The following is a 27,981-nucleotide window of genomic DNA, read 5'->3' on the forward strand; positions in this document are numbered from 1 at the left end:
CGCGTAGATAGGCAATTGCTGGCGACTCAACCACAAATTTTGCAAATAAATCAACTCTTCTATGAACAGGTAGACCTTGCTCAATACATCTTCATCCTACTATTTACATATGCATCCATATCATGGCACATATTTCTATTATCAAACCACGTTTATTTTTCTACTCTCTTGTCCCCACTCTCCATTCATTGTTCATGCCATCGACCAGGAGATTCCAGGTAAATTATTGTGTTATCAACGTGAAAATTATGACTCTCACTAATTTCTCCAATTCGGTACTAAATACAAATACACGCTCTTGTGTATGGGTTGGTTTGCTGATAAGATAATGAAAATGCTAGAAGAACTCTCGCAAGCACAGGTGAAAGCGGCGTTCATTCATCATAGCGCACGCATCTGTACTCGAAAGCGGTTGCGCTTTGTGGCTCGAGTTTATGCTTTAGGGAAAAATGGAGAAGATTTTCCAACTTCAGGTCTTATAAAAGCCTATCCCACACTAACATCCAAGCCTCAAACCAACCTTTAAGAACCTTCTCATAAATACCAAATAATTGTAATAACTGATTTCGACAACATATTATTGAAAGCATAGATTTTAAGGAAGATAAACAAAGCCTATCACGCCGTAATCGAATGGCATAAGCACTGAACGTCCAAAAGTTTATATGAGTTTTCTAAATTGTATGCGATTAAAGACACCCCGAGGACTATTTAACCTATATGTCATATAGCAGAGACACATGCCGAAATCAACATACTTGTATTTCAGCATTTTGTATGATCTCATGATCTCTTCTACCTACATTTTTCCTTCCCCAGACTCTTTTTTATTTTTCATACAAATACAAATATTATAAGTAATAAGAACACTCCTAATATTGAATAAATACGAGCAATTATTTTTGTGAAAGCGTGACAAAATGTTTTTTGACTTATTATAATCTGTCCATATCTAGTGGTGGAATATTATACGACTTAATTAAATATAATAATAACAGCATTCTACAGAAATATCAATTAAAGAAAGCGCAGCATTGCTCTTTTCTATTTGCGTAACTTTTTTTTAACTTTTTTAAGATTATCTTTTTCAAATGTTGGCCACGGCTTTTTTTCAGATGGTCCATCCGTTGAGTTCAATAAATATGCCTGAAGTAATTTCGAACAATGGTGCCAATTGGACAGTTCTTGGGCGGATAAAATTATGGGTCCGTTCTGGTTGCTTCTTCAACTTTATTACGAAAATTCACGTTCTGTAAAGAATGTGTTTCGCGCTCTTCGCTCAACTTCTGGTGAACACAATCGACGACCTGATCATACTATTGGCAACACCATCACCAACCTTGAGACCCAGCATAATGATTGCATAATATTCGTCCGAATAGACAACGTTCAGCACGCATTGAAGAAAATATAGCAGTCGTACCTGAGAGCGTATACGAAGACCACGGAAAGTCGATACGGCGCCGTTCGCCAACTCGGACTGACGTATGGAACAACTTGGCGCATTTAATGTAAAGATCTTAAATTGAAAACGTGCAAAGATTAGCTTGTGTAAGAACTGAAGACGATCGACCTTCCCAAGCCACATTGCTTCGCTCTTAAACCCTTGAAAACTTCCAAGAAGATCCGACGTTTTCGAAGCAAATTTTGCTCATCGATGCTTATTTCTGGTTCAATATCTATGTAAACAAGCAAAATTGGCGCATTTGGGAGGAAGAGCAACCTGCATATACATATTCAAGAGCTGCCATTTCATTCAGAAAAAACAACGACGACCGTTGGCGCTTTGGGAAGGCGATTTGTCACCAAGATCGTGCAATATCATATCTTTTGACTTTTTTCTGTGGGAATATGTAAAGTCCAGAGAAGCTTGCTGTCTAAGTGGGATCCTGCGTTACTTTTGGGGCGAGGTTCAGCCCTACGGCCTAACCTATGCTAAGTATTTTAGATTTTTATTGAGGAGCCATATCTCCCTACCCTCTTATCATGTCTAATCATATCTTACCTTTTCTACTTGGGAATTGACATTCAAATACTTAAAAAATTTCTATTTTTCCAAATAGGGCTCAGCTCTACTGCTGACAAAGCACATAAACAATTTCCTGCTCTAAAATCCAAAAGTAGCGATTTGTCATATCTTAATTATTTTGGGCGTGCAAGACCTGATAGGAGTGGTAATAAAGTTTTATCACTTCACACATGCAATGGACTGCTGATTATCAGTTTGCATACAGTGCCATTTGGCTGTATATAAATCAATCATTCTTGCCAAATTGACTGCACTTGAAATATTCGAATAATTAATTAGGAATTGGCTATAAATAATAATTAAAATATATCATCTAAATATATTATCAAATCTGAAGTATGCTCCTATAAATACGTTTTTAAGAAAGCGCTAATAATTATTTTTAGAATATCAGCCATATTGTAGCTTTAGCTCACATACTCCACCTAATCAAATTGGCTTACGCTTTTCGAAGAGGAAAATCCGAAACTCGCAACAAGTGGGCCCTAATGCAAATCAATTTATTTCTCTGTGAGAAGTAGACTGAAGATACATAAAGAAATAATCTTCTCAGAACTAACTAATTAATTTCATCTCCAGTTTTTACTTCCAAACTCTCTGTTGAGTGCCACAAACTCAAACTTCAAGATCTCTCTTATTTCTATCTTAGACTGAAAATAGTACTTATCAAGATTAAGGTCTATTTTGTAGAGAATTGTCAATCCTAATACGAAATGGTATCGAAAAGTTGAGCTATCGATGATGAGGCTGTGATTGTCCAAGAAAAAGTTCTAGATGCTATTCACTCAAGAAAAATTTTGTACTTGAATAGTCCGCTAAAGCGTCATTTCCCTCCACGAACGTCATAACTCATTATTTATTTAATCTTTAATATCAAGAAACTTGAAAGTCAGCACCCAAAAATTTGATTGTTAATGTTAACAGAAAATAGAAGAAGAGAAGACATAGGAGCGTAGGTGTGTCATTCTTTTTCTTGAAGATCTTAATCTGTAAATGATAAACCACAAGTGTTAGAGAAGATAATATTCGCACATTTCGTTGACTTCGCATTTCCCCGCCCAAAATAAATATGCAAAAGCACTTGTAAAATAATAAATTTTTATTTGTAGAATTTCCAGAACATTATCATATCATATACTTAAATTTGAGCTTTGAAAATGGTGAAAAGACGGCATTCCCATTATTGTAATAATAATTTATACCACTCTTCGAACCGTGATCAAATACAAGAACCGGCATAAGAGGGATCACTTCTTCGAAAGCTTTAAAAGACTTCCAAGCCACTTAAATTAAATTTATAAGCATACATACTTGTGATGGAAAATAGGAGACCCTCCGGAATATGTCATATATCATCTGATCAAAATTATTATAAGCCTCGGCAGGGATGGCGTTCAACACTTTCAGAATTTTTTTTTTTTTTTTTTTTTTTATTGTTATTATTATTATTAGCACATTTTTGGAGCGGTAGGCCTTCATTTTCATTTCTTGCTATGGAAACACAAAACTCCAAGCAAGCTCATTGTTCAAATTGTTTCTATGGTAAAAATCGACAGACAAATGGAGATCTAGATTGATAGATAGGTAGAAAATTGAGGCTTTGCTCGGCGACCTATGGTCACTCAGGTCCAGCATTCTGAACAATTCCAGGAGCTTGTGGGGCGCAGCTGCCATGATGGGATCCTGGTCCTAGGGCCTTGCACATGCTTCAACAAATTGCTAAACAATCTAAAATCAGGTGTTATGAATTTCCTGTGCCATGCTCCAAAACCAGCAGTTTGTGCAAGAGACTATGCCCATGTTCGACAAGTGCTTCATGAGCCTGCAATACTTTGTACGATCGGGCACGACAATCCCGAGTGTTTGTCTCGGGAGAGGTTGTTCATTTCTTTAAATCTTGCAAGGTTGCACCCTCCCAGTAATAGCTTGGCGTGGCACATTCCTGCTGCCTGTTGCCAATGCCGTTCTTTTCTGTGTGCAGTACCTCCTTTATAGTGGAACCCCATCGCAATGCATGGTTCTGACCCTAACGTCCTGGACGCTGACGCAGAGCTGGCTAGGTCGTCAGCCAGCTCATTGCCGGCCACCGCTTTATGTCCCGGCACTCATATCAGGTGTAGACGTTTGCAAACTGATAAGCTATCCAGCCTTCCTAAACACTTCTCCACTAAAAGCGATTCGAACTCGTAAGCTCACCTTTAGTGCCGCTTGACTATCGCTAATATGGAGATCTAACTTTGAACGAACATAAAACAGATTGAAACAACCCAGAAAAAATGTTTTATTCTATTTTAAATTAATTTTAAAAACGTCAGCTTCAACCTATAGAAAAAGCTACAGGCTAAGCACGGAAGGTAATAAAATGCAGACAAGTTCGTCTGTATCAAGGCTCACAACTTTCACACCCTTGGAATAGTCGAGTTCGAGTTTTAACCCGTAGTACGTTGGAATTATCTTGATCAGACATCAGAAGGATGGAAGAAAATGTGTGTGTCTTTAAAGCTCACGCTTGTGATAAACTATTCAAAGAGCCATAAGCCAACTAACGTAATGTAGAAATATATGCGTCCTTTTCTGTCGGACTGATCAAATTTGACTCGGACTGACATAAAGAACAATATCTTAATAGACTTTATTATTACCTTTAAAGTAAGCTCAATTTGAGCCAATACGTGCTTGCCAGTGCTTAATCCAACATTTTTGGTGTCATTCGTTAGGTTTTTTTTCGCTAGACAGTTTTCGCAGTTTAATTTGACAAGTCCGAGCCAAATTGCATCAATTGGTAAGTTCGTCATTCTGATTCTCACAGTGATACATTACATTAAGAGAGTATTTTATTATCAAAAAATAGGTCAACCGTTCATTATGGTTATAACCAGTCCTGTCGGCCATAATCAGTTACCCCATTGGTGGTTATTCCTCACAGGTAAATTTAGTACATACATATATATTAGGAGAAAAACAAGTACTCAAAAATTGTAAATAAAAAGCAACATGCAAGTATTTAATTATTCATCGCCATCAAAATAATCCTAACCAGATGTAATACACTTCTTTCATAAGCAATTTTTGAGATGGCCTTCAGCTCCTTCTGCAAATGTTGTTTTATTTCTTCGATCGAGTGAAAACGGGTTCCACAGAGTGGCAAGTTAAGTGTTGGGAATAAGAAAAAATTATACGGAATCAAATCTGATGAATACGGTGGTTGATCTATGATATTCATTGCATTTTTGGCTTTAAATCCATGAATTGTTTTTGCACCATTCCGACCGTTTTCGATGGATGCTATGGCGTGGTTTTTTGGTTTCATGTCGTTATTTGCCCCCCCCCCCCCCTTTCCGATGATTGTTGACATGCAAACAATGTCAAACTCATAAACCCATGTCTCATCTGCAGTTAGAATGCTCTCTATGAATGTGGGATCGGAATTCGCACGATCAGGCATGTCCAAAGTGGCCTGTTTACTGTACTCGTTTTGAGAAAAATTCAGCGTTATCGGAGCGGGTCGATCAAGAGCGTGTTTCATACTTAAAATATCCACCAAACTCATCTGAACGAACTAGCGAGAGTTGTGGGGGAGCTCCACATCATCATTATCTCTCTTGAAGAGGTCAAAGGTCGTCCAGAACGAAGCATGTCTTCAACGATCTCTCGACCGTCTTTGAAGGCTTTGTACCACTCACGTTCTTGTGTTCTTAATAAAACTGAATCACGTTAAGCATGTTCCAATATTCACAACGATTCCGCACATGAAATTTGTTTAGAAATACCAAATTTCAGACAAATTCTTCGTTTAATATACATATTTGTTCATTTTAAAAACCACAACGCATCTCAAGAACAGTTCTACCAACTTAGTAAAATACATTTCTCTTGAAATATCATTTACTCGAAAATTTAAATTTCGGGGTGTTTTTTTGACACAATGTATGAGCGCAGAAACGTATTTAACTGCTGAAAGTTATACAACAGTTTGCTTTTATCTATCTTGTTGTTATTTATTTTGCCATAATATGTGCCTTATCAAAAATATTGATTTGGTGAGAACAGATTTCACCGCTCTAATATAACGGTTTTACTTCTAAGATAAATCAAAATTAACAAGGTAGCAACGATTTAGTGACGCATAATAAATGTTGTTGTGAGATTGTTATAGGCTGCCAGCAAACTGATATCCATTGGCTACATAGTTAAAAAATATATTAGCCACCTGAAAAATATCCATACTCAGTTGGAAAACAGTAACTATAAGCAAATTAAATGCATAAAGCTTCTATTACCTAAGCATACTAAGTGTATACCTGTCACGTGGTCAGACGAATTCGCTTCAGGTGAAGTAGTTATTTAATATTTACAAGCCAGATTGCGTTTTTTGAGATTCAATTAAAGCGAAATGCGAGAACACTCCGTCCCACAGATCGTATATTAGCTAAGGATTTTGAATATTTATGGTAACACCTGAAGAAATTAGAAACATAAAGAACGGTACCCAACCTCAGTTTTGTGTAGATAACATAAGCACATGGGTACGTAATCAAATAATTTGGAATATTACCGAGTTTAATTTATTATACGCTGACGACACATTTCATTATTAGAATCGATTTAGTTGAAAGAAATTTCGCAATCAACGCTAGCAAGTAGGAAGTAGACTTATCAATAAGGACGCGCTAATCGCCGCTAGATTACAACTAATTATATAGTTTCGCTTCCGTTTTCATCATATCAGGAATGCATTAAAAATTTTGTCGTCAAGCTGAAAATTTTGTCACCTGATTAAGGTCTATTTATAAGGCGATTATAGATATGACCAAGGTTTTATCAGAAATGGCAAGCCTCTTAACAGTTGTGGAATATTTCATATGCACGTCCCAACTAATGGATATCCGAAAAATATGAAAACATCAAAAAAATAAATAAAAATATTTTTCACGACCGTCAGATAAATTGAAATAGATAATGCTCCAACGAAAACGATGTTCAAAATTTACAAATATGTCTACGAAAATTTAAACATCCATTCCAATCTCCGGTTCTGACTCCAAGCGACTTTTACAGGTTTTCAGGCGCAAAGAAAATGTTCGCTGGAGAAAAATAAATAGGTGCGTCTCACCTACGATCGACGGCGATCTCGTTTGAATCAAATTATACATATTTTACAAAATTGTAATGGCATCAAATTGTTGAAAGATAATTTAAACTTGTAATCAAACATTTTGAGAGGGTGTGTGCTGTCGCCATTATTTCCTATATCCAAAAGAACTTCAGTTGACATATCCGAAATGCTTTGCAAGTAAATTAAAATATACCAATAAAAGCATACTTTCAGGCTATGAACAACTTTTACGAGTATGCGCATGTATTGTTTGAAGAATCCGTTTATCAATCTACAGTAGCGACCACATTATCAATACACAAGAATTAGTGACGACTTCTGTTATCTCCTTAACCAAGTTGGAGATTTGATTTATAAAACTTGCAACATTTAATTTTTGTATTGTAAATATTGGTAGTCGATAAAGTATTTTCGTATTTCTAAGCAAACTTCAACTTATTTTTTATATTTACACTAATAAATAAATAAATAAACAAATATGTACCATTTTAGTTGACCACTTTTTGTAATTTTGCCGCTAGAGACATTATTCCATCAATGTAAAACTTTTATTGTTTCTCGGCGAAAAACTGCGACAAGTAATTTTCACAGAGTTCTCTTCAGGCCAGCTTTACTCCATTTAGGGAGTTCTGCCTTGACTGAAACAAATGGTAGTCCGATGGTGCAAGGGCTATATGGTGGATGCATCAAAACTTCCCAGCCAAGCTCCCCCAGTTTTCGATGATGTGATGTTGCAAAGATGTGTGTGCTTTAGCGTTGGCCCGATGGAAGACGAAGCCCTTTCTGTTGAAAAGTTTTGGCCGTTTTTTCGATTGTTTTCAATTGCTTCAACACTCAGCATAACCTTTCGAGGCGTCAATCATAACTTTGCGACTATTGTTGAGCTTCACCACGGTTGGACCATGACATTTTTCGCACATTATTGTCGTATTTAATCCACTTTACGTCCCGCGTTACCATTCGCTTCAGAAATGATAATTTCATCGACTTGTTTAACAGTAGGTTGACCAGAGCGAGGTGCCTTTTTCACATCGAAATTTCCGGAACGAAAGCGAGCGAACCATTGCAACGTCTCCGTAAATTTCACAAATTTCATTGGTGGCTTGCGTGGCATTCTTCTGTTTTTATACAAAAATTTCTATATATAGCGAATATCTTCATTATTTTCACTCATTTTTGAACAGCTGTAAGTTTTATTCAACTTCCCGGAATTTTATTTTTTTTTTTTTGTTTAATGAAGCTTAAGATATTACCTTTCCAACACCATATATAATAGTATGACACAATGTGAATGGTAGCACTGGAGGTATACGACTGCAACGACATCTATTGACAATATACGAAAAGAATGAATGAGTTTAACAACAAAGAAATTCCAGCAGGGATACTTCTTAATTGTTATAGAACTAGTATTTTTACTGAACCTTTGCAGGTAAATGTTTCATGAGGGATCAACCTGAGATATAAGGACAACGACCCATAGATTTCAAGAGCTGCGTGCTTTCAAACCCCGAAAGAAAGGCTGCGAGGTAGTTTGAATAGTAGAAACCGGACTAACTACAGAGAGGAGCTAAAAAAAATAAAAAAAAAACAGAGCTAAGATTGAAATATAATATTCTGATCCACTACGTATAAGTTAAACGATCGGTAAATCAAAAAATATGATTTTCAACAGGAGGAAGACACTTTCGGCTGCACCAAAGATTTAAAACCCTTCACAGGTTACTTTTTTAACATAAAAGGATATATTAAGATATTTAATTTGATATTGATCGGTCAGTTATATGATATAATCACCCGGTCTGAACAATTCGTTCGAAGATTAAAGAGTTGCCTTGGAAAACGAACTGCGTCCAATTTTGTGAAGATATTTGTCAAATAAAAATATTTTCTATAGATGGACTGGAGTGTGATCGATCTGTTTTTATAATATTATAGGTATATGCTATGGAGTCGTATGTAGAAGTTCACGCAAGTGAGGAAAGTTCTCTGAGCGCTATTCACTTTGAAGTGGCCAGAAACGATTCTTCTACATAAGAGCCAAGCAGCACACGACTTCCGGTCTTAGATCAAGTATCCCCTGTGTATCCAAATAAAATTTGTTTGAAGGAGGAGTGCGGAGATGAACCATCCGTCCCCAGGGTTGTGCGGTTTTGGACCTGCAACGTTAAAAACACCCATATTCGTAGATAACTTCGTCTATCTTGAAACCAGTATTAACACCAACAACCATGTCAGTCACGAAATCCAACTCAGAATACAGGTGGTACTTCGGACTGAGTTGGCAATTGAGATCGTCCTCTCTCGACGATCAAAGACCAAACTCTAATTGTCTGAAGAGAACAATCCAGTTTTGAAGGTTTTCGATTCAGTACCCGCCGGTGGAAGCAGAGGAAGGAGAAGATATCCACTCCGAAAGATCAAGTGAAGAAAGACTTGACTGCACTTGCTAATCGACCAGAAAATTTTCCAAAAAAGAAAGAGTATTTTTCATATCCTACAAATGAAGATGTGAGAATTAGAGGAACACTACAGTTCATTATGAACACTTCACAGCCTTTACTAATAATTTAAAACAAGATACATATTTAGAATTTGATTCCTTTAATACTTTCATGTATTTGTACAAAGTTTCCGCTTATAAAAAAGTTTATATGAAATTCGTCTAACTTGAGCCATAGAATTGCGCATTGTAGAAGAACGTTTTCGTTGAGGTAGACTCCAATACAATGGAAATGAAACGCTGGCCAATACCGCCGGCAACTACGTAAGCATTGCCCTCAGTTGAGTCCGCTTCGCAACGGATTACCACATAGGTGACTATACTGCCGGCGCCAGATTGTGGGTAGGTCAATTGGATCGTCACATCCTTCGCATCTTCATAGTTAAAGGCATCGGCGATCTGAGCGACTAAGGTATCGCCTGAAATGTGGGAAAAATATCGATAATTAGTCAAAGTGTTTGAAGGGATTTCCTTCACAGTCAACTTACCATCTACACGACCGCCTAGTTTATACTCGACTGTGGAGCCGCTTCTCGCCTGGCCATTCACCTTCTTCAAAGCGACCAAGGACAGGCCTGGATGATTTTTCTTAAACTCATTGATATCGTTGACCACCGTTATTTGACGCACTTTCTCCGGTGCTATTTCGTTGCTGCCATCCCTTACAATACCGGCACTCACGATGCTAACAGCCATAATGGCGCAGAGCAAAAAGCCAACCAAAGCGTAGAAACGTGGCATTTTCGATAAAAAAGAAAACTTGTTGAGACTTTTACAGTTACTATCACTGAATGATAAGTTAATGCGGGGAATTCGCCCATTTATACCACATCGATGAAGGGCCCACAATTAAAGCGACAGAAATCTTATCAAATACAACGAATGATAAACAAAAAAACACGGCAATAGCGTTGTGAAGTCTTTTGACTGTGCGATTTCGGGATTCATGGATATTTTTATTGATTTTTTTTTATCACCAAACTTTAAACTTCTGGTTCTATCCAGTACAATTATCCGATTATTGGAGAAGTGACGAATAACTTTCTTTTAGAGAGTATTAGATAGTTCTAACCTCGAATTTAAGAAAGAGCTAGATCTTCTGTTGTATTAGGTATTAGATTTAAATATGTTGAAAATATATAACAAATTTTCAGTATATGCTAGTCCTGCAGCTAGTTCCGAAATTTCCGAAGCTAGTATTTAACGACCACCAGGTTTTCTGCATTTTACGATGTTTAAGTTTGACAACCCTATGTATGGTATGTAAAAAAGAAAGTAGTAAGCAAGACCTAACCTAATATCTTACATAAAATGGTATTAAATAGTCGGAAGTTGATCGGATTTTTGTGATGCATTTATTCATCTGAAATGAGTTAAAGAAATACTATTTACTTAATAGACGAATCCAATATAATTCCTAGACCATGACAGTCTCATCTGTGTAATCAGAACACGGACATTCAGAAGTAGGCCTCGGAGATTTTGTAAAATTTATATATATATACATATAATCAACGCGACGAGCTGAATCGATCTAGTCATGTCCGTCTGTCTATCCGTATATAAGCGAACCAAACACTCGGTTTTTGAGATCTTGATTTGAAATTTTCTTCCGATCTCACTGAGTTTTTTTTGGCATAAAAGGGCTCATTTGATCACTGTGCGAAACTTCGATTGACAGGTATTCTGGCTAATTTTTATATCAATCAATAATATGGTACTCATAAAAGGTAATCTTGACTTATCATTGAAATTAGCTTTATTTGTTTACGCATAAATGCAAGAAGTAATTAAGTATTTCCAATTAGCAAGAACTCTTCGATGCGTAATAGTTCGGCACAGAGTGGTGTCTTCATCTTACTTGAAAGTTCTAGAACTCGTGTCGAACTATTTTTAGAAATTTCTTGAAATATCTTTCCTACGATGATGCATATTTACAATACTAGGTACCACTAACCACCGTTAATCACAGTGAATGACTTTCGATTACCGTTACTGATTTATAGACATTTGCTAGCTTATCAAATGACTCATTACATACAAAGTTTAGTATTTATAAACATTTGTACGATATATGCATATTTATGTGTACATACTTATATTTAGTATATACAAATACGATCTTATCAATATTTTCGCTTACTTTTTGTAATATATACACATCAATATGTATATATGTATGTATATCAGAATGGATTTATCAGTTGCCAATATTTTTTATGTGACATGTACTATATAAGCAAGGGTAGATAATTTTTGAAAACCAAAAAAAAAATCACAGTACGATGAAACCCCTCGGAAACGAAAGATAAAATAACAAATATTAAGGGCAGAATGATTAATTTTTTGCGAAATGTGGGCCGGCAAAGGAAGAGAAGGGGCATGATTTCTACTACAAGTCGCTTAGAAAAAAGTTATAAGACAATGTTGCAGGTAATGAAAAGTTCCATAACCGCAGTCTGGCCATCTGAGGTCGAGAAAATGAAGGGAAAGGACGGGGTTGAAGTTTAAGAATGATTTATCTCGATTTCTGACAAAACTACAGGTCCTATAAAAAAAGTTATAAAGCAATGTTGTAGGAAAGATACATAACTTTAATATACAAACTATTTTCACATAACCTCAAATGTTCTGCAAAAAATTTAATTAACCTATTTTCTGGGTTTTTTTAAGTACCAAACATTTTTTTCACAAAATTTGGTGGAAACTTACTTTCTTATGTGTCAAATACTGCTAATTTTCAATCAAAAAATCCAATGTAAAAAATTGAAAAATGCGAAAAAGTCTAGATTACCATATAACTTACCACTACCCTCCCCTTTCTGGACCTCAGACCGCTCTTACTTAAATTATTTTTCCTTTAATATTTGTTATTTTATTTTTCGTTTCCGATGGGTTTCAATCTACTTTGAATCTCTTTCTTTTTAATCATTTTCAAGGGCTTCTGCGCTAGTCTAAAACATGTATGCCTGCCACTCCTGCTCATCAAGTGTTAAAAATCAGGCCTTCCGACTATTGTAATGCTTCTGCCAGCGATGATTGATGTCATAGGAACTGTGACATAGCATAGTGGCGTAGATAACCGTAGATGCTATAGTTGTCTGTAAATGACGAACCACTTCCGTTCGGCTTCTCAAATATGAATATATGTACCTCCATTTGTAGTACTTACGTTTTGGGTATTTTGTTTTATGGTACTTTTTTTTTTATAAAATTATGTTTAATTTATTTTATGAAATGTAAATATTTTAGTGTTATTAAATTTTTAAACGATTATTATAAATATCCTAACCTCAAAACCAAAACAAATAAACAAACAGCATACGTTAAAATCATTTATTGCATATTTTTTTCAGACTTATAATCTACATTTGCAATTCCTTTATAAATAAGAAATAAATAAAATTGTTAAAAATGTGTAAAGAGATACACACATACATACATAATAATTTATATGAAATACATATACATATATTTTCGTTTCAAGAAAAGAACGTTATGTATCACACGAAATATACAAAAATATAATATAAATTAAAAAGTTGCAGATTCAAATACATGATTTACTTAAATTATAGTACTGTTCCAGAAACTAACGTCCCATATGCTCTTAGTAATAAATTATAACAATTGGTAGATAAAATTTCTTAAAATTCTCTATGTATAGTTGGCAATGTTGAAGCATTTCATTATGTATCTATAAAAAAGAATATACCCACATATAAAAAATGTTAGCATAGGTCTTTAGCGCCGAAAAGTCAGCGTGATCTCAAATGTTCAAGGCCATTTTCATATCCATCCACGTTAAAAACCAGTACTTAGTTAAAACTTAATATACTTGAGCGCGTTAAAACGCTTGGAACGGTTATCGATGCAGTGCCTTCCACATATACATACACATAAATATGATTGTTTTTTGTTTTTCTATCCTTTCATAACATAGTTACAGTTATTATCGTCAGCACTTTTAACCATAAGAATTAATATCATACTTCGTGTGCCCTTCTTCGCAAGCTTCTGTTTTATAATTTTGCATTATAATTTCGCTTACATAATTAAAATTACATGCAAGCATGCTTATACGTACACAAGAGTATGCACATTTCTATAAGCATACAAACATATGTATGTTATACATACAATCAATCCCATTGTAGACAAACTTCACTGCAATTTGCGTCTCTAGTCTCTTTAAAATCTTAAAAATCTGTTCAAATTCAACAAATACATTTCATAATTTCCTCGTTGCTAATGAAACCCGGGCCGTATCGCTGTTGAGGCATGCCGTTTACCACCTGGGTTTGATTGCTTTGAACCACCACTGCTGATAGCCATCGTTGACGTCACAATGTGCCAAGAATAGCTGCTGCGATGTCGGATGCACGGCCATGCATTTCTTGTGTGTGCGATGCAGCAAGTGCTTGGTGTTCTCATCATAATTCCACGGACCGTCCACTGTGCCCAAACGGCATACAGCTAATTTAATGCCCTGACGATCCGCTTCAACGCAGCGCTCACCCACACCCAGTTGACCGGCGGCATTTAGACGTATCAGTTGATTATTACCACCGCCGTGGCAGTGTGAGAGTCCCATGATGGCAGGTGGCTGATGACCCATCGAATCGAGACAACCATCTGTGGCGACGGAGCGCAATTCGCCCCAATGCAAATTGGCTGGCAGTGCGGGGAATTTGTCGTACACATCATATGCTATATTATCCATAAACCATTGGAAGGATTTGCAATTGAGACGCTTCTTCAGCGCCAACTGTTCGCTAATATCGCCCATATCGAGATAGCGAGCCAGCGGTTCACGTGTATAGAAGTACTCTTTGTGCGTGTCGTCAAACCATGTTTCGATGACGCGTTTGTAATTGATTGTTATCAGTGGTCCTTTCTTGGCTTGCGCCAATTTGCCAAAGTTGTAGGGCATGAAACCGCGATAAACGTGTCCAACACGCGAGCATGGCACCCATTCAATGCTGCCACCACATTGCCAGATCTTAAAGCTCAATTCGAAGTTTTCACCACCCCAAACCAATAGACCGGGATCGTATGCTCCCAATTCCAGGAAATATTCACGATTAATGGCAAATAGGCCGCCGGCATGTGTGGGACTGCGGTACGGTTCGGAGTTGTGTGCGCGTCGTCGTTGTTCGCGTTTGGGCACTTCGTTCTCCTTGTACAACATACCCCATTCGAAAATGCCACGGAAATGCGCATCGCTGCCATAAACTGGCCGATATTCGAAGGTTTTGTGATCAATGCCATCAATAATGGGCACAGTCATCACAGTGCGATCGCGATAAATGGGCGCCAGCAGCGGTGGCAACCAATTCGTGTTCACTTCGCAATGTGCATCGAGGAAGACAATCACTTCGCCTACACAGCGAAAAGTACATTGGTTAATAGTTTGTATATTTTCAAAAATAAAAGATTGGCTTATGTAATATTTTGCTTACCACTCGCTTCTTGGGCCCCTCTCGAACGCGTACGAATTAGACCCTCTCGCTCGTCATTGCGTATAAGCTTTACTAAACCATTGAATTGTAGCAAATAGTTATCTAACTTCTCTCGTAAGTCCCGCTTATCCGAAAAATCATCCACCAGCACTATTTCATGTAATATATGCTTAGGCGAGCGATCGATCACCGAATGCACTGTGCGCATGAGAACTGAGAAACCCTCGTTGTGGAAAACAATAATAACACTAGTTTTAGGCAAATCATAGGGATAGTCCCAATGCTTGCACTCCTCCAATCGTGAATCCCGCACCGAGCGATGCATTGATATTTCATCTGAACATGCAATATTCATGCCATACTCCATTTCAGATTCATCTGCTAGATTTTTTTTGTCGGCAGACAGTTGATGTGCATCACCATTCTCGCCGGGTCCGACACGTTCTTCCACATTTTTTGGTTCAAAATTTCCAAGACCTAAAAACAAGAAGATAGAATTATAAGAAGACAAGAAAAAACAATAAGGTCTAATATAATTGGGGCAAGCAGACGACGTCACAAACTGCTTCTGCGAGTACACCATTTCAATTTCTTTGTGTTTAATTAATTTAATGCCTACGTTTCGATGGCGCGTAAAAAAGAAAATTTACAAAAATTAATTGATTCTTTTTTTTTTGTTATCAACTTTGAGTGCTAAAATATTTTTGATGTTCGAAAAATTAATTAGTATATTTATTATTGCTGTATTCTTTACAACAAATATTGCTCATACGCGGGCACAAACTTGTACTTGTATTTATTAAACAGGTTGTTCACAAAGTATTTCCATAAAAAGTTACATTCAACAATATTCGCGTATTACGAAAAAGATTATTTACAATAAATATCCAGCAGCAGAAAATCTACATTTGGTTATAAAAACTGCTGCATGCGTCAGTCTTTTTAATACCCAAACATTGTATTAAAAATAAAACAAGGGCAAAGCTAGTCAATGAACTTTCTACCGGCGAAGTTAAAGTAAATAAAACAAGTTTACAAACTAAAATGTTTAGAAAATTTTCTTACCTTCCACCAATTTTGGCACCTCACGCGGCCTGCCCTCTAATCGTAGATGGTTAAATCTGGCAAATTTGCCGTGATAACTACCTAATCCACGCTTTGTGTCACCCCATGTGACCAGTATAAATATTAGCGGCAATATAATGCAACAGCACAGCGCTATGCGACATAAACGACCTCCACGAATATTACTTATACGCATTTTACAAACAAAACTTATATTGGAAAATAAATGCTTCAAACTGCTTTAGTACTATGTTACTTGATATGCTACAATTCCTCTTTCAGCCGACATTAAAATCTGTCGACGTGTCGCAATAGCAGCTCAAGCTACCTACGATTTTCGCACTGCGGATTAAACTAAAATTAACTATAACGAGTAAAAAACACAACCGAATTCACTAAATTAGTATTTAGGAATCGACGTAAACAAAAGGGCTTAAGCTACAATTATATTTTTTTTTTTGTTTATTCTTATATAGCAGCAATATAAGAGATTAGTTTCTACAATACACTTGTATATCCATTTCTGTAAGTAAATATGCACAGCTGAATCCGAAATTAATTTCAATCAACATTTTCACCTATAAAATCTAAACAGTGCACGAACTGTGGAATTGTTTACGATGGTGAACTAATCTGGTAGATTTCGATTAACATGTGTTTATTTGCTCAGTTAAACACATTTTTTATTTCTATGTGATATAAACTTAAATAAATTATGTTAAAAGTAATAATTATTAAATGTAATATATCAATTCCTATTTTGTACCTTAAATGGTATGGAATATTTAAAATAAAACAATCTCTTGTCAGCATTCCTTCAAAAAAGCAGCTCAGCTAATATTATTACGTTTTGAACTCTCACCACAATATGAAAGGTATGTGTCAATATTATTGTGTTGAACCTCATTGTGAATTTATTTATGCTCTTCAAAGTAGAAGAAGAAAAAACTATTCGAATTTTTTAAAAGCGCTCAATGGCGCAAAAGAAGCATAAATAAAAATGCGTAAGAATGCACGACTTCCTCGCACATCCCGAGTTAATGAGAAAATAATCGAATACTACTTAAAATTTGGACAGGATCGCGATTTAGAAAAGTATATGCGTCTATATTCACCATGCGGAAGTCGTAGCAGTACAACAACAAACAGCAGTTGCCGTAGTGAAGATGAAGGACGCAGTATGAGACGATTGTTTCATCAAGAAACGGATACGACCACAGAAAGTGATTGTGAGCCGAAAGAATTTAGAGTGCCAATAAAAATGCAGACTAATAACACAATTGGAAAGGGTCTGAAATCGAAAGCAGACGAGGTGAGGCAAACAAGAAAAATACCAATTAGTTTTTGAAAATTACGTTTTTAATATTTAGTGCACATCATCTGCTCCCGACTTGCATACACCGCCACCCAGTAATCATAGAAAAGGTCAAACTAAACAAACACAAACTCCTGAATCCATAGCAAAGTCACACAGACGTCTCGAATGGGATTCCTTAGGCGATGTCGGTTATAAAAAGTCATTATCAACCAGCAATATCAGCATTTTAGAACGTTCTGTGCTTAAAGAATATTTTCAAGAAATTTCATCTATCAGCAGTTCGAAAAAAGAAACCAAGGAAACGAAGAAACATGTCGATGAACAAATTCAAACACGAAAACCGGAGAAAAATTCAAAGCAAGATATACCCGAAAGTAATACACCGCCTTTAGCTTCCAGCACAATGATGCAATTGGATAAAGGAAAGAGCAACAAGTCTCAAGCGAAATTGGTCTCTAGAAGCACATCAATGTCACTACAAAAGAGATATGATCAATATGCGCAAACTTCTGCATATGTACCGCCACAGTACATATCTCGGGAAGTGCAAGTGACGTTGTCCAATGCGCCTTCTGTTACATCTTCGACCGCAGCGGGCACCGCAACTCCGAGCAGTTTCGATTACTATTCCTCCCGTTCGGGACGATCCACAACAGACGAAGAAAAGCGTGTTGAAAAAAGCGCTTTGAAAAGTCAAAATGTTGTGAAGTCCAAAGTTGGCGAAGAGTCCGTGCACCCATTCATGGCAGAAATTAGTGAAATGCTGTCGTCTTGTAAAATAGCTGACTCGAGAAAACACAGCTCCAAACAAGAGAGTATAGTAGCGGACTTACAAAAAGTGCACGATACTGTGAAAAAAGTTCTGAGTGAAAACAAAGAAAACTCCTCTTCAACTTCATCGCTCATCAACTCACCACAACTGGATTTAGGCATCCAACTGTTGTGTTCGCTAATAGATGCACGTAGCTTAAGTCAAAAGCAAAAGAAAAGACTCGTACGAGATATCGTAAAACGCATATCAACTCTCAATGCCGACGACGACGGTGATGCCGCAGAGATTGCTGCCGCACATATTAGCAATGCATTAACAGCACAAATGGAGAAATGTGAAACAAGTAAGAATGAAAATAAGGAAGCAACTCCCAAAACAAGTTCTTCTGTTACGGTGGGAAGAACTGGCAAATCTACGATGGACATGAGCGAAATAGCGAGTAATTTACCTTCGAGTACAAGCAGCGAAGGACTTGACGAACGTCTTATACGTGTAGATGGTAATGAAATTGATATTTAAGCAAATTTATTTTTAACTCCTATATTTTTCAAGTTTTAAAGAAACCATCGCCGCCTACAACATCTACCAAGGCAAGGGCTCACCTGGCCGCTGAAAATACCGAGAATGTACAAAAATTACACATACCGCACACGCGTATAAGTGCTGGCACACAAGTGGAAAAGGTAGATGTCCCACAACCGAAATACAGTAATATGCAAGAGATTCCCGAAAGTGCTGAAACACTGAAAAATTCACTGCCAAATGAACCAGTAAATGTAAATGAAGGCACGGACAAAGATTCTTCAGCCTCTAAAGCTAGCTCTACATCTAAAGATGTCACCACTCAAAAGGCCTTAATAGATATTGAAAGTGGTGGCGCTTCCGACACAGATATAGACGTCGCTGCGCATTCTACAATGCGCGAGTGGCTGAATCCTATGACGCAATCTGAAATTGAATATGAACAGAAGAAGTTAGAAATGGCAAAGGTAGCCGCTAAAAGAAATAAACTAGCCAAATGCTTTGCAATTGAAAAAATTGAGCCGGAACGAAAATCACAATTACAGTGGATACAATCGGAAATCGAACGCTTAGAAACATTACGCTGTCTCTTGCTAAAGCCGAATATAGAACGTGAAAATTCTTTGGAAATACATGAATTGATTCCACTAAATGGGGAAAAATTATACGACACTGTTTTTACGGACACAAAGTTGACTTCAACAACCAGCTCGACGACAAACAGCGCACATAGTAGTGAAAATGACAAAGCAATGCAGGAAATCGAAGTAATTATTGAGGAGTCAAGCGAGGATGTTATTAAATTAGATGAGAAAACGAAATCATCGAAACAACGCAAGCGAGAAACACAAATCATTTACGAAAAACCCGTTGAAACTACAAACACATATGATAACCTAGTTCCAGGGAAAGCACTTTTCCGCACCATGACCGAGACGGTGACCACTAAAAAAGAGCAAGTACTGCCACCAGCTCTTAAATTAACGGACGAATCCCCATCAACAGCTCAACCGAAGCAATTGCCAAGTGCCAAACACAGCCAGCAGCAACGCTCCAAAATTGACACTCCCTCCGGTGATAGTCACGACGGCGAGAGTGTCGGCTCATTCGCACAACAACGCAAACGCGAGTTTTTAGAGCAATATCGCATGAAGAAACGCAGTCATTATGAGTCATTGCTACACCAGCAACAACAAATGTTAATCCAACAACAACAGCAGATTATACATGAGCTGCAGCAGCGTTGCAACACAATCACGCATACACCTGCAGCGCCAACAGCTGGACACTATTCTGTGCCCCGCAATATGCCCATCAATGCCTATTGTCAGTGTGGCTCAACGCAGCATCCAGCGTATCATCAAGTGTATTATCATCAACAACACAATAACATGTGCACGACGCAAGCGCGAACGAATATTAAGTGTTCGCAACCGGCACAGCCACCCTGCCCACCGCCATGTCCACCGCGTGTGCAGTCCCAGCAAGGCAATGCCATCAATTACTCCCATAAAACACAAACAATACACAGCGAGCAATCGACTTCGTCAATATTTTGCATTTCATCCGAGGTCTCCATACCGATGGGCTCAAGCAGCACAACCAGTTCCACTACAACAACTACACACCAGTATGACGACGTAGCTGCCGTGACTGCTGCTGCACCAGAAGTAGCTGTACAAACTGGTGATTCTTTACGTCGCTCACAGCCGATTTTCGGTAGACGAATACAATACAATTCGGCGCATATGTGTGTACCACAGTATTTTGCTTATAATCCACAACCCGTTTGTTCTGGCCAATCGATTTGCGTGCAAGTGAAGCCAAAAGCCATTGCATATGTTATACAATTCGAAAAGAAAACAACATCGTCTACAACTACAACTACAACAACCACAACAACAACAACCAGCGCCACATCAGTCGCCAGCAACCAATATAAAAAGATGCCCAGCAGTGAGTCCAACGATTTCCTACATGAAGATGCGGAAGCGTGCGCATTGCAGGACTATCTAGTACGTGCCAAACCGCAATTCATTGCGCACACAAAGGAGCGTAAGGCTATACTCAATCAAATACAAATGCTGCGTCAGGAGCGTGGTAAGGAATTGCGTGACATTATTGAGAATGCCAGTGAAAACTCGTTGGAGACGCGGTTGCAACATTTGCCGCCACCCGCAACTAGTAGGTGTCCTAGATGTACATATATCTTTTTTTTTTTTTTTTTTTTTAATTAATTTGACATTTCACTTTCAGAGCGTTTGCGCATTTTCGCCACCAAAGAGATGAAGGCAATGACACAGCGGCATTGTGAGAATTTACCAGAGGTCTTGAAGCAGCGGGAACGCAAACGGGAAGAGCGACGTCGACAAGGCAATCGCCTAATTAGAGATCTCTTTAATCAGGTGATTTTATTTTATTTATCTACCGTTAATTAATGAATTGTCATTTATTGTTATATTTTTATTTTGTTTATTTGCAGCGTTTACAACGTCGTGTGCGCATAGGAAAATTGTCATTAAACCATAGTAAAACCGTTATTTAAAAGGAGATTCCAAACCACCCTGCATTTATTTGTGCAAAATATATTTATATAGTGAAATTAAAATTTAGTAAATAAAATAATAAAAAATGCAGTGCACGAACTTGTTGTAATGGAAAAGAAATTAAAAATACCATTGTTACACTTGTGACTAAAAATGCGTTGTGTAGAAATATTTTATACAAATAACAAAAAGGGGCGCGGAGAAATGCTGCGGTAACCAAGGACTTTTGTTTGTTTGTTTGTTTGTTGTGTGAAGTTTCGTCATAGCAATAATGTTGTTTCTGCAGCTTGATGTTAATAATACCTAAATATATTAATATAAGTGCAAACACCTGAATTTTCGAAAAGTATAACAATTTCAGCGAACTATAGGCATATCCTGGCGTTTAATCGAAGTAATTTTCCAAAATCGTAAGTTTTTGTTATTTTGTTTTTATTTATTTTTGTATTTTTTATGCAGTAGCATTTGATTATAGATATTTACGTTAGTTGTAAATTTTAATTACATACATATATTGAAATAAGTTGATGTTTTAACATGGTTTATAGGGAAGTCAACAGCATAATAACATTTTTTTTTTTTTTTGTTTTTGTTTTACATTTAGTTTCATTAATTAACTATTTAATACAATTTAACTTTTATGCAAACACTTTTCTCATAAATACCTTATTAAAAACAATATGTGGATAAAAACATCCCTACTTTTTGGAGCATTATAACGCTTGCTTTCGAGTAAAATATAAAAGCAACTAACAAATTGCTAGAGCATATAAGCAAAAATTATTCGTTTTAGTATTTCTGTCACCAAAATAAATTATTAGAATTAAATTTTCCACTTTCACACAATGTTTAATTTTTTACAATTGTTCAAAGTTTTCATTGTTTTAGCTAATAACATGTTTTTGAAAGGTTCACATTCCAAAAACCTGGCACACAAAAAATAATCTTATAATATTTCTTAATTTCTGGACTTCGTATTATTCTGAGAAATCTACTGCATGTAAGTGAACCGTGCGATAGTTAGACCTTTAGAACTCATAAATGTTCGGTTCTGTTGTTTTGAGTGCAAACAAAATAAAATAATTAGGTCTGCACTTCTAGCGATTGATACAGTATTTTTTCTAACAGCTCGCACGCGAGTTGTATAACAATATAAATTATATTTACACACTATTAATAATATTATAAGAGAATTTTTACTACAAAGTGTCGTTGGTTGTCTTAATGCTATTAATTGAGGTTAAGTTTCTGCGGCCCTTGTCCCGTAATTAGACATTTATAATAATAAGCATTTTTTATGAAAAAGCAAGTAAGCTATTATAATTTAGCCAATTGTAATTAATACAAGTAAGCTTTCGTTACATTAACTTTTATTTTTATTGCCAATAAATTAATTTCGAGAAATTGTGAATATGACGTGTGCCCTATGTGCAGACATTTTGACATTCATACGATGATATTAATGCACTTTGTTTTGCTATGTTTTGCTGGCAACAAAATCCAGCTGCATTATACAGTTATTCATGCGTATGTATGTCAAAATGCTGTGATTTAAATACTTTTCATGGCTCATTTAGACTAGCATCTAAAGATTTTAGTTTGGAATGTAGGAATTCTAATAAGTATTTATATTTTTTAACATTAATGCAAACATAACTAAATACAATATTTTAAAGAAATATGTTTGCTAGCGCCAATTGATAGTAGGACGGTTTAAACGATGCAACGCTAACGATATTTAAAATTGTGGTTTAGATTAAATGAAGTATGTTGGTGTGTTTAGTGGAGAGATTTTGCAAAGCAAGGGACTTAAATACGCTAATTCATTAATTATTTAATTAATTTTAATTTTTCTTCTCCACAATTGCTTATTTTATCAACTATAAATCAATCACATATAAACCGCTGTCCCTTGTGTCAAATATTAGCATTTAATACTTTCACCGTTAATTTAACTATGTTTGTTAAAAAGCCTACAAATCAATACTAATTTGTTCATGCTACACTTTACTCGTATATACGCTTTATTTTTTCATGCACGGCTCGCTCAATAACCGCCCAACACCGTTGATTAACAATTGCTTCACTTTAGCAATATTTACGCACCATTTTTCAAATTGTTTTGCATGCATATGTGCAGCTCTTTAGCATAATTTATAATGTGTAATAAGTTAATTTAATGTTACGCAATTTTTCGTTATTATATATGTGTATATGCATTTTGTTAGTTCATACTTTTAACACAATGTTGTCTTTATATTCAGAAAATATCCTTAAGTTCCACTATCGACATGTTGAATTCCTTTCGTACTAGTTACTGATCCTTAGCCAATCCTAAGAAATTTTCTTCTTCCATTTTTGAGAGGAATTTAATGGCTCTATGCTGTGGTTCCGTTTGTCGCGCCATATCAATCAGACCGAGCAATGTTTTGATGCCAATGAATATCCTATACAATAATAAAGCACAAATATGTGAATTAGTAGCATTTTTTGTTTATCTTTCGATTTTCTACTCACTTTTTGCCAGACATCTTCTTGCCAATAGCCTGCAATTCGCCCTTGCTGAATATCTCGGCATGTTCGAGCACGGCTAATACATGTTCTGGACTAGACAGATTTGGTACATGCAAGATGGAGGTGAACGCCGTCAACATTTCCATTTCCTCCAAAACGGCACTACACGCATACCATGCAAAGTAAACAATTATTTTAATAAATATTTTAAGAAATAAACAGTTGTTGTAGCCTACCGTCTGCTTGAAGTAACCAAAATGAGCAGTTTGCGCCCTTTTGGTGGCTGTTTCTTTAACAAAACCAACAACGCTTGCAGTGTCAAATTGGAGTAGCGTGGACCAATTGAACCGTAGTCTAGCAAGCGTTCGACATTGTCGACAACAATGCAGCTTAAAGTGGAACGGTAAGCATCATCGAATATCTATGTAAAACAGTAGAGTAAAATGTTAAGAAAATATTTGTTTCATGCGATCAGCTGTTTTATATTTACTTTTCGAATGTGTAAGCATTTGGCCGATTCGGTATAGCCGACCATATCTTCGGGTGAGCACACTTTAACGAATGGAAAATCGGACATTTTTGCCAATTTAGCAGCCAATGCGGTCTTGCCAGAATTGGGTGAGCCCTCAATTAACACCGACACCAAGCCAGAGCTTTCGGTTGCCTTCGCTTGTTGCACATACAGCATGCCGTCTTCAAGTAGACTGGCCACAGGCTGTCCCCAGTTGATTATGCCACGTGATAGCATATTATCTAATATCTCCTGTGCTGTGCCAAAGGCCTAGTGGAATGCAAAGCAATATTAGTTAACAAGAACTATTTAATTTCTATCAATTGTCAACTTACCGGCTTAATGTCATTTTCTAACGCGTGCAAGAAATCAGAGCGTGTAACTTTAAGCTTCTCCATCGCTTGCGGATCAACATGCACCTTCGCGTCGGCTTTAATCAGGCGATTCATAGCGGTAGATTGTGCTGCACGCACCAAACCTTCCAGCTCGGCGCCACTAAAGTTCTTCGTTAATGTAGCGATTTCCTTTGAGTCAACATCACCGGCAATCTTGTTGAATTCCCGCATACGCTTCGTATGTATATTCAGAATTTGCACACGACCCTCTTCGTTGGGCAAACTAATCTCCATTTGCACCTCCAAGCGACCGGGTCGCAGCAAAGCTTCGTCAATCATGTCACGTCTGTTTGTCATGCCGATAACCAATATGTTGTTCAATTGTTCGACACCATCGATTTTAGCGAGCAATTGATTGACCACTGTATCGTGTACGCCACTATTGCCAGCGACCGAGCCACGTGCTTTGCAGATAGCATCTATTTCATCGAAAATTATAATATGCAAACCACTGTTGGGACCAAGCTGAAGATAAAGATAAAGTGAATTCTATGGTTTGTTTATTATATATTTTTTCTGCTTACCCGTTTTTCCTCTTCCTCAGCCTCGGCGAAGAGACGTCGTATATTAGCCTCTGATTCGCCTACGTATTTGTCCAAAATTTGTGGGCCATTAACAATTTTCGGCTCGCGCGCATTTAACATAGTACCAATTTGACGCGCCATCAGCGTTTTACCGGTACCAGGTGGGCCATACAGGAGTATGCCTTTAACGTGTTTGCAGCCCAGCTGCTCCACAAGTTCCGGTGGGAAGACACGAGACGCGAAAGCACGTCGGAATATAGCATTGAATTCCTTATCCAAGCCACCAATGCCCATCTTGCCGAAATCCCAATCGGGATTAATAATGGATTGACGTACAATTTTACCCTTTGACTTGCCTTGCAAGTTTAGAGAGGAATTCTCGGCTTTCTCAAATTGTACGATTGTATTGCCCAGTATGCGACCAAAGCGTACATTTTTAGTACTTGTTTCTTTTCCTTCCCCAAGTGATTTGGGGTCCACAGCTGTAACGTGAAAATAAACGTTATAATAATTAAGTATTTTAATTTTCCTAAGAAAACTTATATTCAAATAGGTTGGTCCTACTTGCTTAGCAAATAAGAATTTCACCTTAAATATCGTCAAATTTTGTTTATTGAATTATTGTTTTCAAACTTACCTTCTAATGTTTTGACGGCAAGTCCTAACAGCTTTTTGCCCTGAAAGTCGAATACCAAGGTCTGACCAACAGTTAATGGCATGCCAGCAAATTGCATTAAAAACTCTTTAGCCATCTGATCAGAGTCATAGGGTTCCTGGGAAGTACTGCAGTTAAAATAATACAAAAAAAAATAACAATTATTTGTTCTTGTTTACTAAGGAGAGTAGTGGATAAATCGATAATGTTAAATATTGCATAAAAACTACTTTACATTTTCTTCTGCAAAAAGTCTGTCTCGAAGGAGACAAGTGTTATGACATCGGAATTGGCATCAAAACGATAAGGTCTCACATCGATATCCTGATTGATGGATAGTGTGGCCCATTTTCGTTGCACTAGCGAAAATCCAACATGACCTCGGGCCACCTCGTTGGTATGCAATAGCGCAAATATGTAATGTTGTCCTGGACCAGGCGATATGTCGGCATACCTTGAAAATATTCCAAACTACCGTTATATACTTTGAAAATAATTATATGTAGTTTATATATTGAAATATTTTTTCCATACGTACTTAACATCCTCTGGAAAATCGTTAATATTCACGATGGCCTTGTTTGTTACCGACAATTCGTCTGTGGGACATTTTGTTGCTTTCAAACGCTGTAAAAATATATGGTAATTAATTTTAACACCGCAATTGACTTATGAAACTATTATTCAACCTACGTAGGACATTTTGGTATTACACACTGCACAAATAGAATTCAATTATTGACTATCTTCTTAATTGCGAAAGTATCTAGCCCGACTGCTGCTTTGGAGAAAATATCCAGGGAAAATAAGGGTAGCTGCTTGTTCTTTCACTTCTATTCCGAATATCGATCCATAAATTGGCATGTATGCATTTACCTGCAAAGAATAAATTTCTAAAGTAACTATTCCTTCGTAATCTTTATAATACTCGCTGCTATTAAAAACAAAAAATACTTCGGTAGAAAAAAACGTTGAATTTCAAGATATAAACATGTTTGAAGATGTTGATTTTTATACAAGAGCTGATTCATAATAACGTACAAACTATCCTTAATATTCGAATTACGGTAATTGGGGTTAATGAATATTTGCAGGTTGCTGACGTTATAAAATTAATATGTTTGGCATAATATTTTTACTTGATAATTATGCAATCTTCTATTAAATTTAAATAGTTTTCAAGTTTAGAAGAGTTATTCAATGTATATTGTATTTATTTAATCAAAATATATCATATATTATCGTATTATTGTTTACGATATATGAAGATATAACATGTTATTTGGGGAAAATAGCATGCTATGATTTTGTTGCATACCGTGTGAACTGTCAAAAGTTTGTTTATGTTTGCATGAAATGCGTCAACTACAAATATAAAAATCCTTTGCAACACGATTTATTCAATGCCACACATATTAAAAATAGCAAAAATAGCTTGAAATATGAAGTTAAAATGCTGACAATCTAGCCGCACTTCCAGCAATTTAGTGCATGAAAGAAGTTGCAAAATAATGCTTGTAATAAATACTATGTACTACGTCAGTATTTATGGAAATTTCACAACGCCCATCATTGTTTCTTCACCAGAAGAGATTGCTAATGGTGATTGTACAAATCAGAGGCGCATTTGCTGTTAAAATTTTACTAATTTGCTATATTCCTTTCATCACCGAGTCGGTGCTAATTGCAGCCACGAAGCACTCACTTTTTAGAATCTTGGAAGTAGACACAAATTGCAATAGTGTTTTATAACAGCAACACAATTGTAAGTTTTAATTGTTGTATTTATATGTCTGCCTACTGTTATATTAATATAATTTAATTTATCTAAATAGATTTTTAGTATTATTATTCACTCTATGAGCACTTTACTAATAATTGAAAACTGATTACGTCTGTATTTGTACGTGCTTTTTGATGACATATGCATATAAAGCTGCCAGATGCTGTAAAATACATTTGTAAATAAACTTCTGAACTCGTATTAAGGGAAATATATAAATATGAAGACTTTTAAACCTCTGATTTCATATGATCCAGGCTATAGAA

At 36.5% G+C, this 27,981-nt stretch overlaps 5 protein-coding genes across 6 annotated transcripts in view; 2 read left to right on the forward strand and 3 right to left on the reverse strand.

Annotated features, from left to right (window-relative positions):
- Positions 1–9,728: 9,728 nt before the first annotated feature.
- On the reverse strand, positions 9,729–10,450 carry LOC108966381. The gene is made up of 2 exons (XM_018929239.1): positions 10,137–10,450; positions 9,729–10,067 (listed from the first exon to the last, which is right to left on the reverse strand). Exons 1-2 carry the CDS (start codon positions 10,387–10,389, stop codon positions 9,811–9,813), a joined length of 510 nt encoding a protein of 169 aa, XP_018784784.1. The 5' UTR covers positions 10,390–10,450; the 3' UTR covers positions 9,729–9,810.
- Positions 10,451–13,123: 2,673 nt separating this feature from the next.
- LOC108966353 (N-acetylgalactosaminyltransferase 7) lies at positions 13,124–16,760 on the reverse strand. Its single transcript, XM_018929200.1, has 3 exons — positions 16,176–16,760; positions 15,111–15,587; positions 13,124–15,030 (listed from the first exon to the last, which is right to left on the reverse strand). The coding sequence occupies exons 1-3, from the start codon at positions 16,369–16,371 to the stop codon at positions 13,937–13,939; spliced, it is 1,767 nt and encodes a 588-aa protein (XP_018784745.1). The 5' UTR covers positions 16,372–16,760; the 3' UTR covers positions 13,124–13,936.
- A 363-nt stretch (positions 16,761–17,123) lies between these two features.
- Positions 17,124–21,434, forward strand: LOC108966389. Of its 2 annotated transcripts, XM_018929248.1 has the most exons (5): positions 17,124–17,487; positions 17,546–18,764; positions 18,818–20,971; positions 21,044–21,192; positions 21,270–21,434. In XM_018929248.1, the coding sequence occupies exons 1-5, from the start codon at positions 17,176–17,178 to the stop codon at positions 21,330–21,332; spliced, it is 3,897 nt and encodes a 1,298-aa protein (XP_018784793.1). In that variant the 5' UTR covers positions 17,124–17,175; the 3' UTR covers positions 21,333–21,434. The 2 variants fall into 2 exon arrangements, with proteins under 2 accessions (XP_018784793.1, XP_018784794.1); XM_018929249.1 differs by lacking the exon at positions 21,270–21,434 and having other exon boundaries at positions 18,818–20,986; positions 21,044–21,128.
- Positions 21,435–21,703: 269 nt separating this feature from the next.
- Positions 21,704–27,981, forward strand: part of LOC108966390 (chondroitin sulfate glucuronyltransferase) — an 83,035-nt gene continuing 76,757 nt past the window's right edge. Inside the window, exon 1 of the mRNA XM_018929251.1 lies at positions 21,704–21,743. The gene's annotated coding sequence lies outside the window, so the exon portion shown is untranslated. The remainder of the gene's footprint in view (positions 21,744–27,981) is intronic.
- On the reverse strand, positions 23,159–27,865 carry LOC108966391 (vesicle-fusing ATPase 1). The gene is made up of 11 exons (XM_018929252.1): positions 27,638–27,865; positions 26,626–26,808; positions 26,471–26,559; positions 26,168–26,386; positions 25,915–26,060; positions 25,278–25,759; positions 24,694–25,218; positions 24,338–24,628; positions 24,084–24,268; positions 23,851–24,009; positions 23,159–23,780 (listed from the first exon to the last, which is right to left on the reverse strand). Exons 2-11 carry the CDS (start codon positions 26,632–26,634, stop codon positions 23,648–23,650), a joined length of 2,238 nt encoding a protein of 745 aa, XP_018784797.1. The 5' UTR covers positions 26,635–26,808; positions 27,638–27,865; the 3' UTR covers positions 23,159–23,647.

Source organism: Bactrocera latifrons, unplaced genomic scaffold, assembly GCF_001853355.1.
Source record: "Bactrocera latifrons isolate USDA-ARS-PBARC rearing strain unplaced genomic scaffold, ASM185335v1 scaffold_16, whole genome shotgun sequence".
Lineage (NCBI taxonomy): Eukaryota > Metazoa > Arthropoda > Insecta > Diptera > Tephritidae > Bactrocera > Bactrocera latifrons.

What these genes read in the sequence shown, in the direction of transcription:
- LOC108966381 (XM_018929239.1), bottom strand. Translation starts at nt 10,389, where the DNA reads ATGCCACGTTTCTACGCTTTGGTTGGCTTTTTGCTCTGCGCCATTATG. An exon ending in ACTAGGCGGTCGTGTAGATG is followed by an intron (nt 10,068 to 10,136) that starts GTAAGTTGACTG and finishes CCCACATTTCAG; the next exon opens with GCGATACCTTAGTCGCTCAG.
- LOC108966353 (XM_018929200.1), bottom strand. Translation starts at nt 16,371, where the DNA reads ATGCGTATAAGTAATATTCGTGGAGGTCGTTTATGTCGCATAGCGCTG. An exon ending in GGTGCCAAAATTGGTGGAAG is followed by an intron (nt 15,588 to 16,175) that starts GTAAGAAAATTT and finishes TCTTGTTTTTAG; the next exon opens with GTCTTGGAAATTTTGAACCA. An exon ending in AGGGGCCCAAGAAGCGAGTG is followed by an intron (nt 15,031 to 15,110) that starts GTAAGCAAAATA and finishes TTCGCTGTGTAG; the next exon opens with GCGAAGTGATTGTCTTCCTC.
- LOC108966389 (XM_018929248.1), top strand. Translation starts at nt 17,176, where the DNA reads ATGCGTAAGAATGCACGACTTCCTCGCACATCCCGAGTTAATGAGAAA. An exon ending in TGAAATCGAAAGCAGACGAG is followed by an intron (nt 17,488 to 17,545) that starts GTGAGGCAAACA and finishes TTTAATATTTAG; the next exon opens with TGCACATCATCTGCTCCCGA. An exon ending in TTAGAGATCTCTTTAATCAG is followed by an intron (nt 21,193 to 21,269) that starts GTGATTTTATTT and finishes GTTTATTTGCAG; the next exon opens with CGTTTACAACGTCGTGTGCG.
- LOC108966391 (XM_018929252.1), bottom strand. An exon ending in GATTTTCCAGAGGATGTTAA is followed by an intron (nt 26,387 to 26,470) that starts GTACGTATGGAA and finishes AATATTTTCAAG; the next exon opens with GTATGCCGACATATCGCCTG. An exon ending in GACTTTTTGCAGAAGAAAAT is followed by an intron (nt 26,061 to 26,167) that starts GTAAAGTAGTTT and finishes TTTTAACTGCAG; the next exon opens with TACTTCCCAGGAACCCTATG.